The sequence below is a fragment of the Excalfactoria chinensis genome, chromosome 2 (assembly GCF_039878825.1).
Source record: "Excalfactoria chinensis isolate bCotChi1 chromosome 2, bCotChi1.hap2, whole genome shotgun sequence".
Lineage (NCBI taxonomy): Eukaryota > Metazoa > Chordata > Aves > Galliformes > Phasianidae > Excalfactoria > Excalfactoria chinensis.
Genome location: NC_092826.1, coordinates 382,004 through 394,389, shown reverse-complemented (window position 1 = coordinate 394,389; position 12,386 = coordinate 382,004). Strand labels below are relative to the sequence as shown.

Genomic DNA, 12,386 nt, shown 5'->3' with positions numbered 1-12,386 from the left:
TTAGAGCCTTGGTTCTCAGAGATGGCCGCATTAGAGCCTTGGTTCTCAGAGATGGCTCCTGTAGAGTCTTGGTTCTCAGAGATGGCTCCTGTAGAGCCTTGGTTCTCAGAGATGGCTCCTGTAGAGCCTTGGTTCTCAGAGATGGCTCCTGTAGAGCCTTGGTTCTCAGAGATGGCTCCTGTAGAGCCTTGGTTCTCAGAGATGGCTCCTGTAGAGCCTTGGTTCTCAGAGATGGCTCCTTTAGGGCCTTGGTTCTCAGAGATGGCTCCTGTAGAGCCTTGGTTCTCAGAGATGGCTCCTTTAGAGCCTTGGTTCTCAGAGATGGCTCCTGTAGAGCCTTGGTTCTCAGAGATGGCTCCTTTAGAGCCTTGGTTCTCAGAGATGGCTCCTGTAGAGCCTTGGTTCTCAGAGATGGCTCCTTTAGGGCCTTGGTTCTCAGAGATGGCTCCTGTAGAGCCTTGGTTCTCAGAGATGGCTCCTTTAGAGCCTTGGTTCTCAGAGATGGCTCCTGTAGAGCCTTGGTTCTCAGAGATGGCTCCTTTAGAGCCTTGGTTCTCAGAGATGGCTCCTGTAGAGCCTTGGTTCTCAGAGATGGCTCCTTTAGGGCCTTGGTTCTCAGAGATGGCTCCTGTAGAGCCTTGGTTCTCAGAGATGGCTCCTGTAGAGCCTTGGTTCTCAGAGATGGCTCCTGTAGAGCCTTGGTTCTCAGAGATGGCTCCTGTAGAGCCTTGGTTCTCAGAGATGGCTCCTGTAGAGCCTTGCTTCTCAGAGATGGCTCCTGTAGAGCCTTGGTTCTCAGAGATGGCTCCTTTAGGGCCTTGGTTCTCAGAGATGGCTCCTGTAGAGCCTTGGTTCTCAGAGATGGCTCCTGTAGAGCCTTGGTTCTCAGAGATGGCTCCTTTAGAGCCTTGGTTCTCAGAGATGGCCGCATTAGAGCCTTGGTTCTCAGAGATGGATCCTGTAGAGCCTTGGTTCTCAGAGATGGCTCCTTTAGAGCCTTGGTTCTCAGAGATGGCTCCTGTAGAGCCTTGGTTCTCAGAGATGGCTCCTGTAGAGCCTTGGTTCTCAGAGATGGCTCCTGTAGAGCCTTGGTTCTCAGAGATGGCTCCTGTAGAGCCTTGGTTCTCAGAGATGGCTCCTTTAGGGCCTTGGTTCTCAGAGATGGCTCCTGTAGAGCCTTGGTTCTCAGAGATGGCTCCTGTAGAGCCTTGGTTCTCAGAGATGGCTCCTTTAGAGCCTTGGTTCTCAGAGATGGCCGCATTAGAGCCTTGGTTCTCAGAGATGGCTCCTGTAGAGTCTTGGTTCTCAGAGATGGCTCCTGTAGAGCCTTGGTTCTCAGAGATGGCTCCTGTAGAGCCTTGGTTCTCAGAGATGGCTCCTGTAGAGCCTTGGTTCTCAGAGATGGCTCCTGTAGAGCCTTGGTTCTCAGAGATGGCTCCTGTAGAGCCTTGGTTCTCAGAGATGGCTCCTTTAGGGCCTTGGTTCTCAGAGATGGCTCCTGTAGAGCCTTGGTTCTCAGAGATGGCTCCTTTAGAGCCTTGGTTCTCAGAGATGGCTCCTGTAGAGCCTTGGTTCTCAGAGATGGCTCCTTTAGAGCCTTGGTTCTCAGAGATGGCTCCTGTAGAGCCTTGGTTCTCAGAGATGGCTCCTTTAGGGCCTTGGTTCTCAGAGATGGCTCCTGTAGAGCCTTGGTTCTCAGAGATGGCTCCTTTAGAGCCTTGGTTCTCAGAGATGGCTCCTGTAGAGCCTTGGTTCTCAGAGATGGCTCCTTTAGAGCCTTGGTTCTCAGAGATGGCTCCTGTAGAGCCTTGGTTCTCAGAGATGGCTCCTTTAGGGCCTTGGTTCTCAGAGATGGCTCCTGTAGAGCCTTGGTTCTCAGAGATGGCTCCTGTAGAGCCTTGGTTCTCAGAGATGGCTCCTGTAGAGCCTTGGTTCTCAGAGATGGCTCCTGTAGAGCCTTGGTTCTCAGAGATGGCTCCTGTAGAGCCTTGCTTCTCAGAGATGGCTCCTGTAGAGCCTTGGTTCTTAGAGATGGCTCCTGTAGAGCCTTGGTTCTCAGAGATGGCTCCTTTAGAGCCTTGGTTCTCAGAGATGGCTCCTTTAGAGCCTTGGTTCTCAGAGATGGCTCCTTTAGAGCCTTGGTTCTCAGAGATGGCTCCTGTAGAGCCTTGGTTCTCAGAGATGGCTCCTGTAGAGCCTTGGTTCTCAGAGATGGCTCCTTTAGAGCCTTGGTTCTCAGAGATGGCTCCTTTAGAGCCTTGGTTCTCAGAGATGGCCCCTTTAGAGCCTTGGTTCTCAGAGATGGCTCCTGTAGAGCCTTGGTTCTCAGAGATGGCTCCTGTAGAGCCTTGGTTCTCAGAGATGGCTCCTTTAGAGCCTTGGTTCTCAGAGATGGCTCCTTTAGAGCCTTGGTTCTCAGAGATGGCCCCTTTAGAGCCTTGGTTCTCAGAGATGGCTCCTGTAGAGCCTTGGTTCTCAGAGATGGCTCCTGTAGAGCCTTGGTTCTCAGAGATGGCTCCTGTAGAGCCTTGGTTCTCAGAGATGGCCCCTTTAGAGCCTTGGTTCTCAGAGATGGCCGCATTAGAGCCTTGGCTCTCAGAGATGGCCCCATTAGAGCCTTGGTTCTCAGAGATGGCTCCTTTAGAGCCTTGGTTCTCAGAGATGGCTCCTGTAGAGCCTTGGTTCTCAGAGATGGCTCCTTCAGAGCCTTGGTTCTCAGAGATGGCTCCTGTAGAGCCTTGGTTCTCAGAGATGGCTCCTGTAGAGCCTTGGTTCTCAGAGATGGCTCCTGTAGAGCCTTGGTTCTCAGAGATGGCTCCTGTAGAGCCTTGGTTCTCAGAGATGGCTCCTTTAGGGCCTTGGTTCTCAGAGATGGCTCCTGTAGAGCCTTGGTTCTCAGAGATGGCTCCTGTAGAGCCTTGGTTCTCAGAGATGGCTCCTTTAGAGCCTTGGTTCTCAGAGATGGCCGCATTAGAGCCTTGGTTCTCAGAGATGGATCCTGTAGAGCCTTGGTTCTCAGAGATGGCTCCTTTAGAGCCTTGGTTCTCAGAGATGGCTCCTGTAGAGCCTTGGTTCTCAGAGATGGCTCCTGTAGAGCCTTGGTTCTCAGAGATGGCTCCTGTAGAGCCTTGGTTCTCAGAGATGGCTCCTGTAGAGCCTTGGTTCTCAGAGATGGCTCCTTTAGGGCCTTGGTTCTCAGAGATGGCTCCTGTAGAGCCTTGGTTCTCAGAGATGGCTCCTGTAGAGCCTTGGTTCTCAGAGATGGCTCCTTTAGAGCCTTGGTTCTCAGAGATGGCCGCATTAGAGCCTTGGTTCTCAGAGATGGCTCCTGTAGAGTCTTGGTTCTCAGAGATGGCTCCTGTAGAGCCTTGGTTCTCAGAGATGGCTCCTGTAGAGCCTTGGTTCTCAGAGATGGCTCCTGTAGAGCCTTGGTTCTCAGAGATGGCTCCTGTAGAGCCTTGGTTCTCAGAGATGGCTCCTGTAGAGCCTTGGTTCTCAGAGATGGCTCCTTTAGGGCCTTGGTTCTCAGAGATGGCTCCTGTAGAGCCTTGGTTCTCAGAGATGGCTCCTTTAGAGCCTTGGTTCTCAGAGATGGCTCCTGTAGAGCCTTGGTTCTCAGAGATGGCTCCTTTAGAGCCTTGGTTCTCAGAGATGGCTCCTGTAGAGCCTTGGTTCTCAGAGATGGCTCCTTTAGGGCCTTGGTTCTCAGAGATGGCTCCTGTAGAGCCTTGGTTCTCAGAGATGGCTCCTTTAGAGCCTTGGTTCTCAGAGATGGCTCCTGTAGAGCCTTGGTTCTCAGAGATGGCTCCTTTAGAGCCTTGGTTCTCAGAGATGGCTCCTGTAGAGCCTTGGTTCTCAGAGATGGCTCCTTTAGAGCCTTGGTTCTCAGAGATGGCTCCTTTAGAGCCTTGGTTCTCAGAGATGGCTCCTGTAGAGCCTTGGTTCTCAGAGATGGCTCCTGTAGAGCCTTGGTTCTCAGGCGGCCATCCTTCTGTCCTAGGGGTTTGCCTTTGTGGAATACGAGGTGCCTGAAGCTGCACAGCTGGCCTTGGAGCAGATGAACTCTGTCATGCTGGGAGGAAGGAATATAAAGGTGAGTAGCAGGCATGCTCCGAAAACTCTTAGCTCTATTTACTGTCAATAAAGGCTTCCAGGCCTGGAAGTGCTTCCTGTAACACTGTACTCTCGAGGGTAATGGAAGGTCTGTTCCCTGGCAGATCTTCGTTCTCAGTGCAAAGCACTGTCGGTCCCTTAGCAGTCCCACAGCATGCAAATAAAAGCAAGAAGCTTGGGGGGCAAGTAGGTATTTTTTGTGCCGTGTTCTCTGCCTTGCATTTCTCTGCTGCGTTTTTGCAGCTTCCAGGGGCTTTAGGAGCCTTCAAGGACGCAGAAGGGCTTTGTTTTGCTGTGGGTGCTTCACAGACTGCTTGCCATGTTCTCTGCAGGTGGGAAGGCCGAGCAATATCGGCCAGGCCCAACCCATCATTGACCAGCTAGCAGAAGAGGCGCGGGCTTTCAACCGCATCTACGTGGCTTCCGTCCATCAGGACCTGTCGGATGACGACATCAAGAGCGTCTTCGAGGCCTTCGGGAAGATTAAATCCTGCACGTTGGCCAGGGATCCCACCACAGGAAAACACAAAGGCTACGGGTTCATTGGTAAAATGGCTCTCTGCTCTTTGTTCTGGGGTTAAAAAAGTCATTGGTGTTGTCCTCGCTGATTTAATTTAGTGCAAGAGTTACTTGAAACGATGGGATGGAGATCAATGCGGAGCCGATACGCAGCCGTGCTTAGAAATGAAATGAGCAGCCAGGTGTTTTCACTGGGTATCTACATGGATTGAGTGGTCTTACTCGACTGCACGTCCTGCTTTGGACAGCACGGCGGTGGTCAGAGGGGCTGATCTGAGCAGGCTGAGCACCGGGGGCTTCTTGCCGGAGCTCTCAAGTCGTTTTTGTTTGTGTGGGTTTTTCTTGTTGTATTTATTTTACCAATATCAGCCATGTTTGTGCAGTGAGAGCCGCATTGAGCAGCTGAATATTCCTCCTTCTGAATATTCCTCCTTCTGAACATTCCTCCTTCTGAATATTCCTCCTTGCAGAATACGAGAAGGCTCAGTCTTCTCAGGACGCCGTATCCTCCATGAACCTCTTTGACCTCGGGGGTCAATACCTGCGCGTGGGTAAAGCCGTGACCCCCCCGATGCCCCTCCTGACACCCGCCACCCCGGGGGGGCTGCCTCCTGCTGCAGCTGTTGCTGCCGCCGCCGCCACAGCAAAGATCACGGCGCAGGTAAGAGATGGGCTGAGGGACCCAGTGAAGTGGATGCTTATTATTGGCCCCCTGCTGCAAACAAGCGTGTGTGCTCTCCCACCCCGTTGCACTCTCTGCTTTGAGTGGCCTCGATCAGTCTGGTTCCAAGGCTTCAGGTGTAGCAGCTCGCACAGGGTATTTGTGAGCATCTGAGAAGGATGCTGGGGTTCTGCTTGGTTTAGCGTGTGCACTTGCAGCCCTGAAGGCCCAGCTGTACCCTGGGTTGCATCAAGAGGAGTGTGATCAGCGGGGTGAGGGAGGTGGTTCTGCTCCACTGCTCTGCTCTTGTGAGACCCCACCTGCAGCACTGCATCCAGCTCTGGATGGATGCAAGGAAAAGGAGCTGTTGGAGGGGGACCAGAGGAGGGCCAGAAAGATGAGGAGAGGGCTGGAGCACCACCCTACAAGGACAGGCTGAGAAAGCCAGGGTTCTTCAGCCTGGAGAAGGCTCCAAGGAGACCTAGCACCTTCTGGTACCTGAAGGGGCCTACGGGAAAGCTGGGGAGGGACTTTTTATAAGGGCATGCAGCAACAGGACAAGGAGAAACAGCTTCAGACTGGAAGGGAGTAGATTCAGACCAGACGTTAGGAAGGAATTCTTTACATCATAGAATCACGGAATCCTAAGAGCTGGGAAGGACCCCTAAGGCCATCTAGAATGGATGAGCATCAGCTGGATGAGATTGATAGGGCCTGATCCAGCCTCACCTTGAAGGACGCCAAGGATGGGGCTGTAGTGGCTGCATGATGGTTGTGTCTGTGCTGCAGGTGGACGCGAGGCAGGAGAAGAGTAAAATGAAGCTGATCTTTAGGAAAGCTGAATTCCAGCTCTCCATGGGGTCAGTCAGCAGAACGCCCTGGGAAGCTCATGGGCAAGGATGGGGGGTAAGGGTGGGAGCTGGCAGGTCTGTAAGGAGGCTCTATTTGGGGTGCAAGAGCTCTCTGAACACAGGTGAAACAAGTCAGGAAAGGGAGGCAGGAGGCCAGCATGGCGGAACCGGGACCTGCTGGTCAAACTGAAGAGCAAGAAGAAGACGTACAGGCAGTGGAAATGGGGACAGGTATGGTGGGAAGAATGGAAGGGAGCCATTAGGCTGTGGAGGGGTGGAAAGCCAGGGCCCAGCTTGAACTGCACTTGGCTGGGGGTGCCAAAAAGAACAAGGGAAACATCCACAGGTGCTTTAACTGGGAAAGGGAATCCAGGAGGGCGTCCCCTCCCAGTGAGTGGCAACAGCTGACAAGGAGAAGGCTGAGATCTGGCTCTAAAGGATTCCAAGATCCTTCCTGCAGGGGGGGACATACCGACCCTTAGGGGGCTGGTTATGGTAGAGGCTGAAAGAACATGATGGTGTGAATGGGCACACGGGAATGGGAATCAGCACACGGCTGTGAAGGCAGCAGCAGTTGCATGAGGGCAGTGCAGGTGGGAAGGACCCTTGATTGCACAGCAGGGTTGTGCTGCTCGTGGCTGCCAGCTGTTGAGAAAGCAGGAAATGCATTGGGTTCAGCAGAGCTGGTTGTCAGTGCAGGACTGGAATGGAAGCTCCTGTCTGATGGGTACAGGTGGAGCATTACCATATAGCATAACCCTCGTCTGCATTCCTTGCCTTGGGAGGCAGGGAACTCTGCCTGTGTTGCTGCAGTCCAAGAAAGCAGGAAGGCTCATCTGTATGCTGAGCAAGGCAAAGAAATGGCAAGCAGGAGAGGGAAATTTGGAGTCAGAAATGCAACTTTAGGTCTGAAATGCAGCTTTTAGCTGGAATTCACGTGCAAGCCAAGCAAGAAGAAAGCGCCTCCATACCTAAAAGGAATTAGGAATAGAGAGGGGTTGGCTGTGGCTAGAGATGCAAACAGAGTTACTGGGTCCTCCCTGAGTGGGAGGCTGCCCTGTGCTGTTGGCAGTGGCAGGTCCTTCCTAATTAGTCAGGGATGTTACTGTGTGATAAAGAAGAGCTAATGGGGCACTTGTGGGCAGGGTAGCATGGAGGGCTAATGCAGTCATAGCCGCAGACTCTGCTCTGACCCCAATGGGAGGGAAAGGGTGAAAACCAGCTTTGTAGGAAGAAAAAACACATGGGAAGAAACAGCCACGTCTTCTATCTGGATGTTTTGGGACACGGCTGCCAAATGGGCACAGCTGCCTTCGATAAACTGCTGTTAGCCTTGATAAGGAGAAATGTTTCCTGCTCTTCTGTCAGTGGTGCAGGAGCCTTCATTTCTTGCTGTTTGCAAAGGCACCGCTGATGTTACCGCACGCATTGGGAGGAGAGTGCTGATTTAAACCTGCAGGTAACACAGATTGGAGGAGTAATTAACGTAGAGTCTAATTGTGATAGCAGAGAGGAATGGAGGAAGAACCGTGCAGAATTTAGCAGTAGAATTCAAGATCAATGCTTCATTAAAGGAGCAAAACCCCGGGATGTTTGCACCGATCTGTCAGCATCTCTATGAGAGGGAAAGGATCTGGATCAATAAATGATGGCTGTCATAGCCTGGAAAGCAGCAATAAGCCTTGGAAATGAGGTGCCCGTTGCATCCCGTGTCTCCTGTAGTGACATGGAAGTCAGGGAGAAACCAGGGCCGTGTCCCGGGACAGCTGTAGGACAGCACTGAGCAGCACAGCGGGCTGATGGAGCGCAGGTCGTATGGAGGCAAAGAAGGTGAGGAGATGGAAGGGGAGAGGTGAGGACACAGAGTGGTTCGGAACTGCTTTAATCATCAAGGCTGGGAGCTGGAAGCAAGTTTCCCATCACCAGCAGGAGTGAATCTCAATAGACTTCACCTCTAAAAAGGGTGGTGGCAGAAGTTAACGGCACCATTTTCCTCTTGCAAAGTTTGTTCCTGTGACAGCGGCTGCAGCTGCTGCGATCACTGAGGCTGGTTAAGGGCTGCGTTGTAACCAGAGAGGTGAGATGCCCGGTTTTAAGCCGTCCTGCAGCTGTGTGGCTGCTGTAGAGGATGCGGCCGTGCTGCCTCTTGCCCTGCCTGGTGCTTGCAGGAGCCCTTCTGGCTGCTCTGTTCCTCAAGTCAGACAGCTTGCCTGGAGGAAGGTTAACCCTTAATAAGGAGTTAAGCAGCAGGTGGGAGCGAGTAGATGTTATTCCTCCTCTGAAATGAGCTGCAGGGCATGCACTGGAACCCCTTGTTGTCCCGGCTGCTCGAGGGGGTGGGTGAAACTGAGTTGCAGTGTATCTGATGCTGCAGAGCTGACGGCGTTGCTCTCTTGCAGTGTATCTGATGCAGCAGAGCTGACGGCGTTGTCTCTTGCAGTGTATCTGTTGCAGCAGAGCTGCTGGCGTTGCTCTCTTGCAGTGTATCTGATGCAGCAGAGCTGACGGCGTTGCTCTCTTGCAATGTATCTGTTGCAGCAGAGCTGACGGCGTTGCTCTCTTGCAGTGTATCTGATGCAGCAGAGCTGACAGCGTTGCTCTCTTGCAATGTATCTGATGCAGCAGAGCTGACGGCGTTGCTCTCTTGCAATGTATCTGATGCAGCAGAGCTGACGGCGTTGTGTTCTCTTGCAGGAGGCGGTGGCAGGAGCTGCGGTGCTGGGCACTTTGGCCACCCCTGGTCTCGTATCCCCCGCTCTGACCCTGGCTCAGCCGCTGGGGGCGCTGCCGCAGGCGGTGATGGCGGCGCAGGCTCCGGGAGTCATCACAGGTGTGTTTGCTGCTGGTTGTGTCTCTTGTCATTGCTGTTAGAGACCCAGTTCCACGCTGCTGGAGTCCAGATTAAAGAGGGTTTAAAGCTGAAATCCCCTCCCCTGCCCGTCCTGGTTGAGAGCTGTAATCAGTGCTGCATGGCAGGGGCTCATGTTGATGTGTAATAGGTAAAACAGGGCCACAGGGTTTGCAGCAGGAATGCGTGAGCCCTGAGCAAAGCTGGGATGGTTGTTGCCTCGTGCAGAGCCCTGCACTCAGCTTCAGGGCAAGCATACGGCCAATGCATGCAGTGCTTACAAAGGCTTCCACCTCCACGGCTGTTGGGTTGGATGGGGGCTGGTTGGGCTGGATGGGGGATGGTTGGGCTGGATGGGGGGCGGTTGGGTTGGATGGGGGATGGTTGAGTTGGATGGGGGGCGGTTGGGTTGGATGGGGGGCGGTTGGGTTGGATGGGGGGCGGTTGAGTTGGATGGGGGGCGGTTGAGTTGGATGGGGGGCGGTTGAGTTGGATGGGGGGCGGTTGGGTTGGATGGGGGGCGGTTGAGTTGGATGGGGGGCGGTTGAGTTGGATGGGGGGCGGTTGGGTTGGATGGGGGGTGGTTGGGTTGGATGGGGGCTGGTTGGGCTGGATGGGGGATGGTTGGGTTGGATGGGGGATGGTTGGGTTGGATGGGGGTTGGTTGGGTTGGATGGGGGCTGGTTGTTTGCATAGAGCAGATAAAGCCGTCGGGATGCTGCGGTCCCCTCAGCACCAGTGTGTGAGTATCTGCGTGCCGCCAAACATCACTTCTTGGTGCCACAAAACCTGTTCCCTTGTAGGTGTCACTCCTGCCCGCCCTCCCATTCCCGTCACCATCCCCCAGGTGGGAGTCGTGAACCCCATCCTGGCCAGTCCTCCAGCGCTGGGTCTGATGGAGGTCAAGAAGGAGAAGGAAGAGGAGGAGGTGTTCCAGGAGTCCGAGAGGCCGGAGATGCTGAGCGAACAGGAGCACATGAGCATCTCCGGCAGCAGCGCCCGCCACATGGTGATGCAGAAACTGCTTCGCAAACAGGAGGTGAGTGCAGCAAAGAGGGTGAGTGCAGCAAACGGGGGGTGAGTGCAGCAAACAGGGGGTGAGTGCAGCAAACAGGGTGAGTGCAGCAAACGGGGTGAGTGCAGCAAACAGGGGGTGAGTGCAGCAAACGGGGGGTGAGTGCAGCAAACAGAGGGTGAGTGCAGCAAACAGGTGAGTGCACCAAACGGGGGGTGAGTGCAGCAAACGGGGTGAGTGCAGCAAACAGGGAGTGAGTGCAGCAAACAGGAGGTGAGTGCACCAAACGGGGGGTGAGTGCAGCAAACGGGGTGAGTGCAGCAAACAGGAGGTGAGTGCAGCAAACAGGAGGTGAGTGCAGCAAACGGGGTGAGTGCAGCAAACAGGGGGTGAGTGCAGCAAACAGGGGGTGAGTGCAGCAAACGGGGGGTGAGTGCAGCAAACAGGGTGAGTGCAGCAAACGGGGTGAGTGCAGCAAACAGGGGGGTGAGTGCAGCAAACGGGGTGAGTGCAGCAAACAGGAGGTGAGTGCAGCAAACAGGAGGTGAGTGCAGCAAATGGGGTGAGTGCAGCAAACAGGGGGTGAGTGCAGCAAACAGGAGGTGAGTGCAGCAAACAGGGGGTGAGTGCAGCAAACAGGGGAGGTTGGGCTGGATGGGGGTTGGTTGGGTTGGATGGGGGTGGTTGGGTTGGATGGGGGCTGGTTGGGCTGGATGGGGATGGTTGGGCTGGATGGGGGCTGGTTGGGTTGGATGGGGGGCGGTTGGGTTGGATGGGGGGATGGTTGGGTTGGATTTGGGGCGGTTGGGTTGGATGGGGGATGGTTGGGTTGGATGGGGGGCGGTTGGGCTGGATGGGGGGCGGTTGGGTTGGATGGGGGGCGGTTGGGCTGGATGGGGGGCGGTTGGGCTGGATGGGGGGCGGTTGGGTTGGATGGGGGGCGGTTGGGTTGGATGGGGGGCGGTTGGGTTGGATGGGGGATGGTTGGGTTGGATGGGGGGTGGTTGGGTTGGATGGGGAATGGTTGGGTTGGATGGGGGATGGTTGGGTTGGATGTGGGCTGGTTGGGTTGGATGGGGGGCAGTTGGGCTGGATGGGGGGCAGTTGGGTTGGATGGGGGCGGTTGGGCTGGATGGGGGATGGTTGGGTTGGATGGGGGGCGGTTTGGGTTGGATGGGGGATGGTTGGGTTGGATGATCTCAGGTCTTTCCCAACCTTGTTGATGGTGTGATTGCGGTCTCAGTGAGACCAGCTGAGTTGCAGCTGGCAATGAATGAGCCTTGTTTGTGTTTCTGGTACCTGTGGAGAGAAGCTGCACGCTTTTCCTGTATTAGTTGGGATATTGTGACCCCGTTGCCTTCATGCAATGTGTCTGCAGTGGTGTAAGGAAACCCAATGCACCGATTGATGCGTCCGTTCCTTCTCTCTGCAGTCCACCGTGATGGTGCTTCGCAACATGGTAGATCCCAAGGACATCGATGACGACCTGGAGGGAGAAGTGACGGAAGAATGCGGCAAATTCGGGGCCGTGAACAGGGTCATCATCTACCAGGAGAAGCAGGGAGAGGAGGAGGACCGCCGAGATCATCGTCAAGATCTTCGTGGAGTTCTCCATGGCCTCAGAGACTCACAAAGCCATCCAGGCTCTGAACGGCCGCTGGTTTGCGGGCAGGAAGGTGGTGGCGGAGGTGTACGACCAGGAGAGGTTTGATAACAGCGACCTGTCGGCGTGAGCCGCGCAGGAAGGACTCGACCCCCGTTCCCTCTTGTCTTTTTTAGCCATGTGTAAAGATTGCTCCCATGGGGAGCAGCTCTCCGTCATGTACCCCTAGTTTGGATAAAAGCACCAAGGAAGTTCACTCGTGTCTTCACCTGTCTTAAAGGGACCAGCAGCCAGCAGACAGGGCAGCTGGCTGCAGAGGACTGAGCCAGCCTGGAGGTGCAGAGCTGGAGCCTGAAGAGCAGCTCTGTGTGTGCTTTGTGCCTCCTGCTGCTGCAGGTCAGTGGCTCCTGCTGCAGCTTAGTGGCTCCTGCTGCAGGTTAGTGGCTCCTGCTGCAGCTCAGTGGCTCCTGCTGCAGGTCAGTGCCTCCTGCTGCAGGTCAGTGGCTCCTGCTGCAGCTCGGTGGCTCCTGCTGCAGCTCGGTGGCTCCTGCTGCAGCTCGGTGGCTCCTGCTGCAGCTCGGTGGCTCCTGCTGCAGGTTAGTGGCTCCTGCTGCAGGTTAGTGGCTCCTGCTGCAGCTTAGTGCCTCCTGCTGCAGGTCAGTGGCTCCTGCTGCAGGTCAGTGGCTCCTGCTGCAGGTCAGTGGCTCCTGCTGCAGCTTTGTGGCTCCTGCTGCAGCTTTGTGGCTCCTGCTGCAGCTTTGTGGCTCCTGCTGCAG

General features: G+C 54.9%; 1 protein-coding gene across 1 annotated transcript in view; it reads left to right on the top strand.

The window, feature by feature from the left end:
* Positions 1-11,866, top strand: part of PUF60 (poly(U) binding splicing factor 60) — a 32,279-nt gene extending 20,413 nt beyond the window's left edge. Inside the window, 7 exon segments of the mRNA XM_072329396.1 lie at positions 4,001-4,093; positions 4,446-4,659; positions 5,103-5,293; positions 8,839-8,974; positions 9,796-10,031; positions 11,440-11,583; positions 11,585-11,866. Coding sequence (XP_072185497.1) covers positions 4,001-4,093; positions 4,446-4,659; positions 5,103-5,293; positions 8,839-8,974; positions 9,796-10,031; positions 11,440-11,583; positions 11,585-11,740 — 1,170 coding nt within the window. The 3' untranslated portion in view covers positions 11,741-11,866.
* Positions 11,867-12,386: the final 520 nt, after the last annotated feature.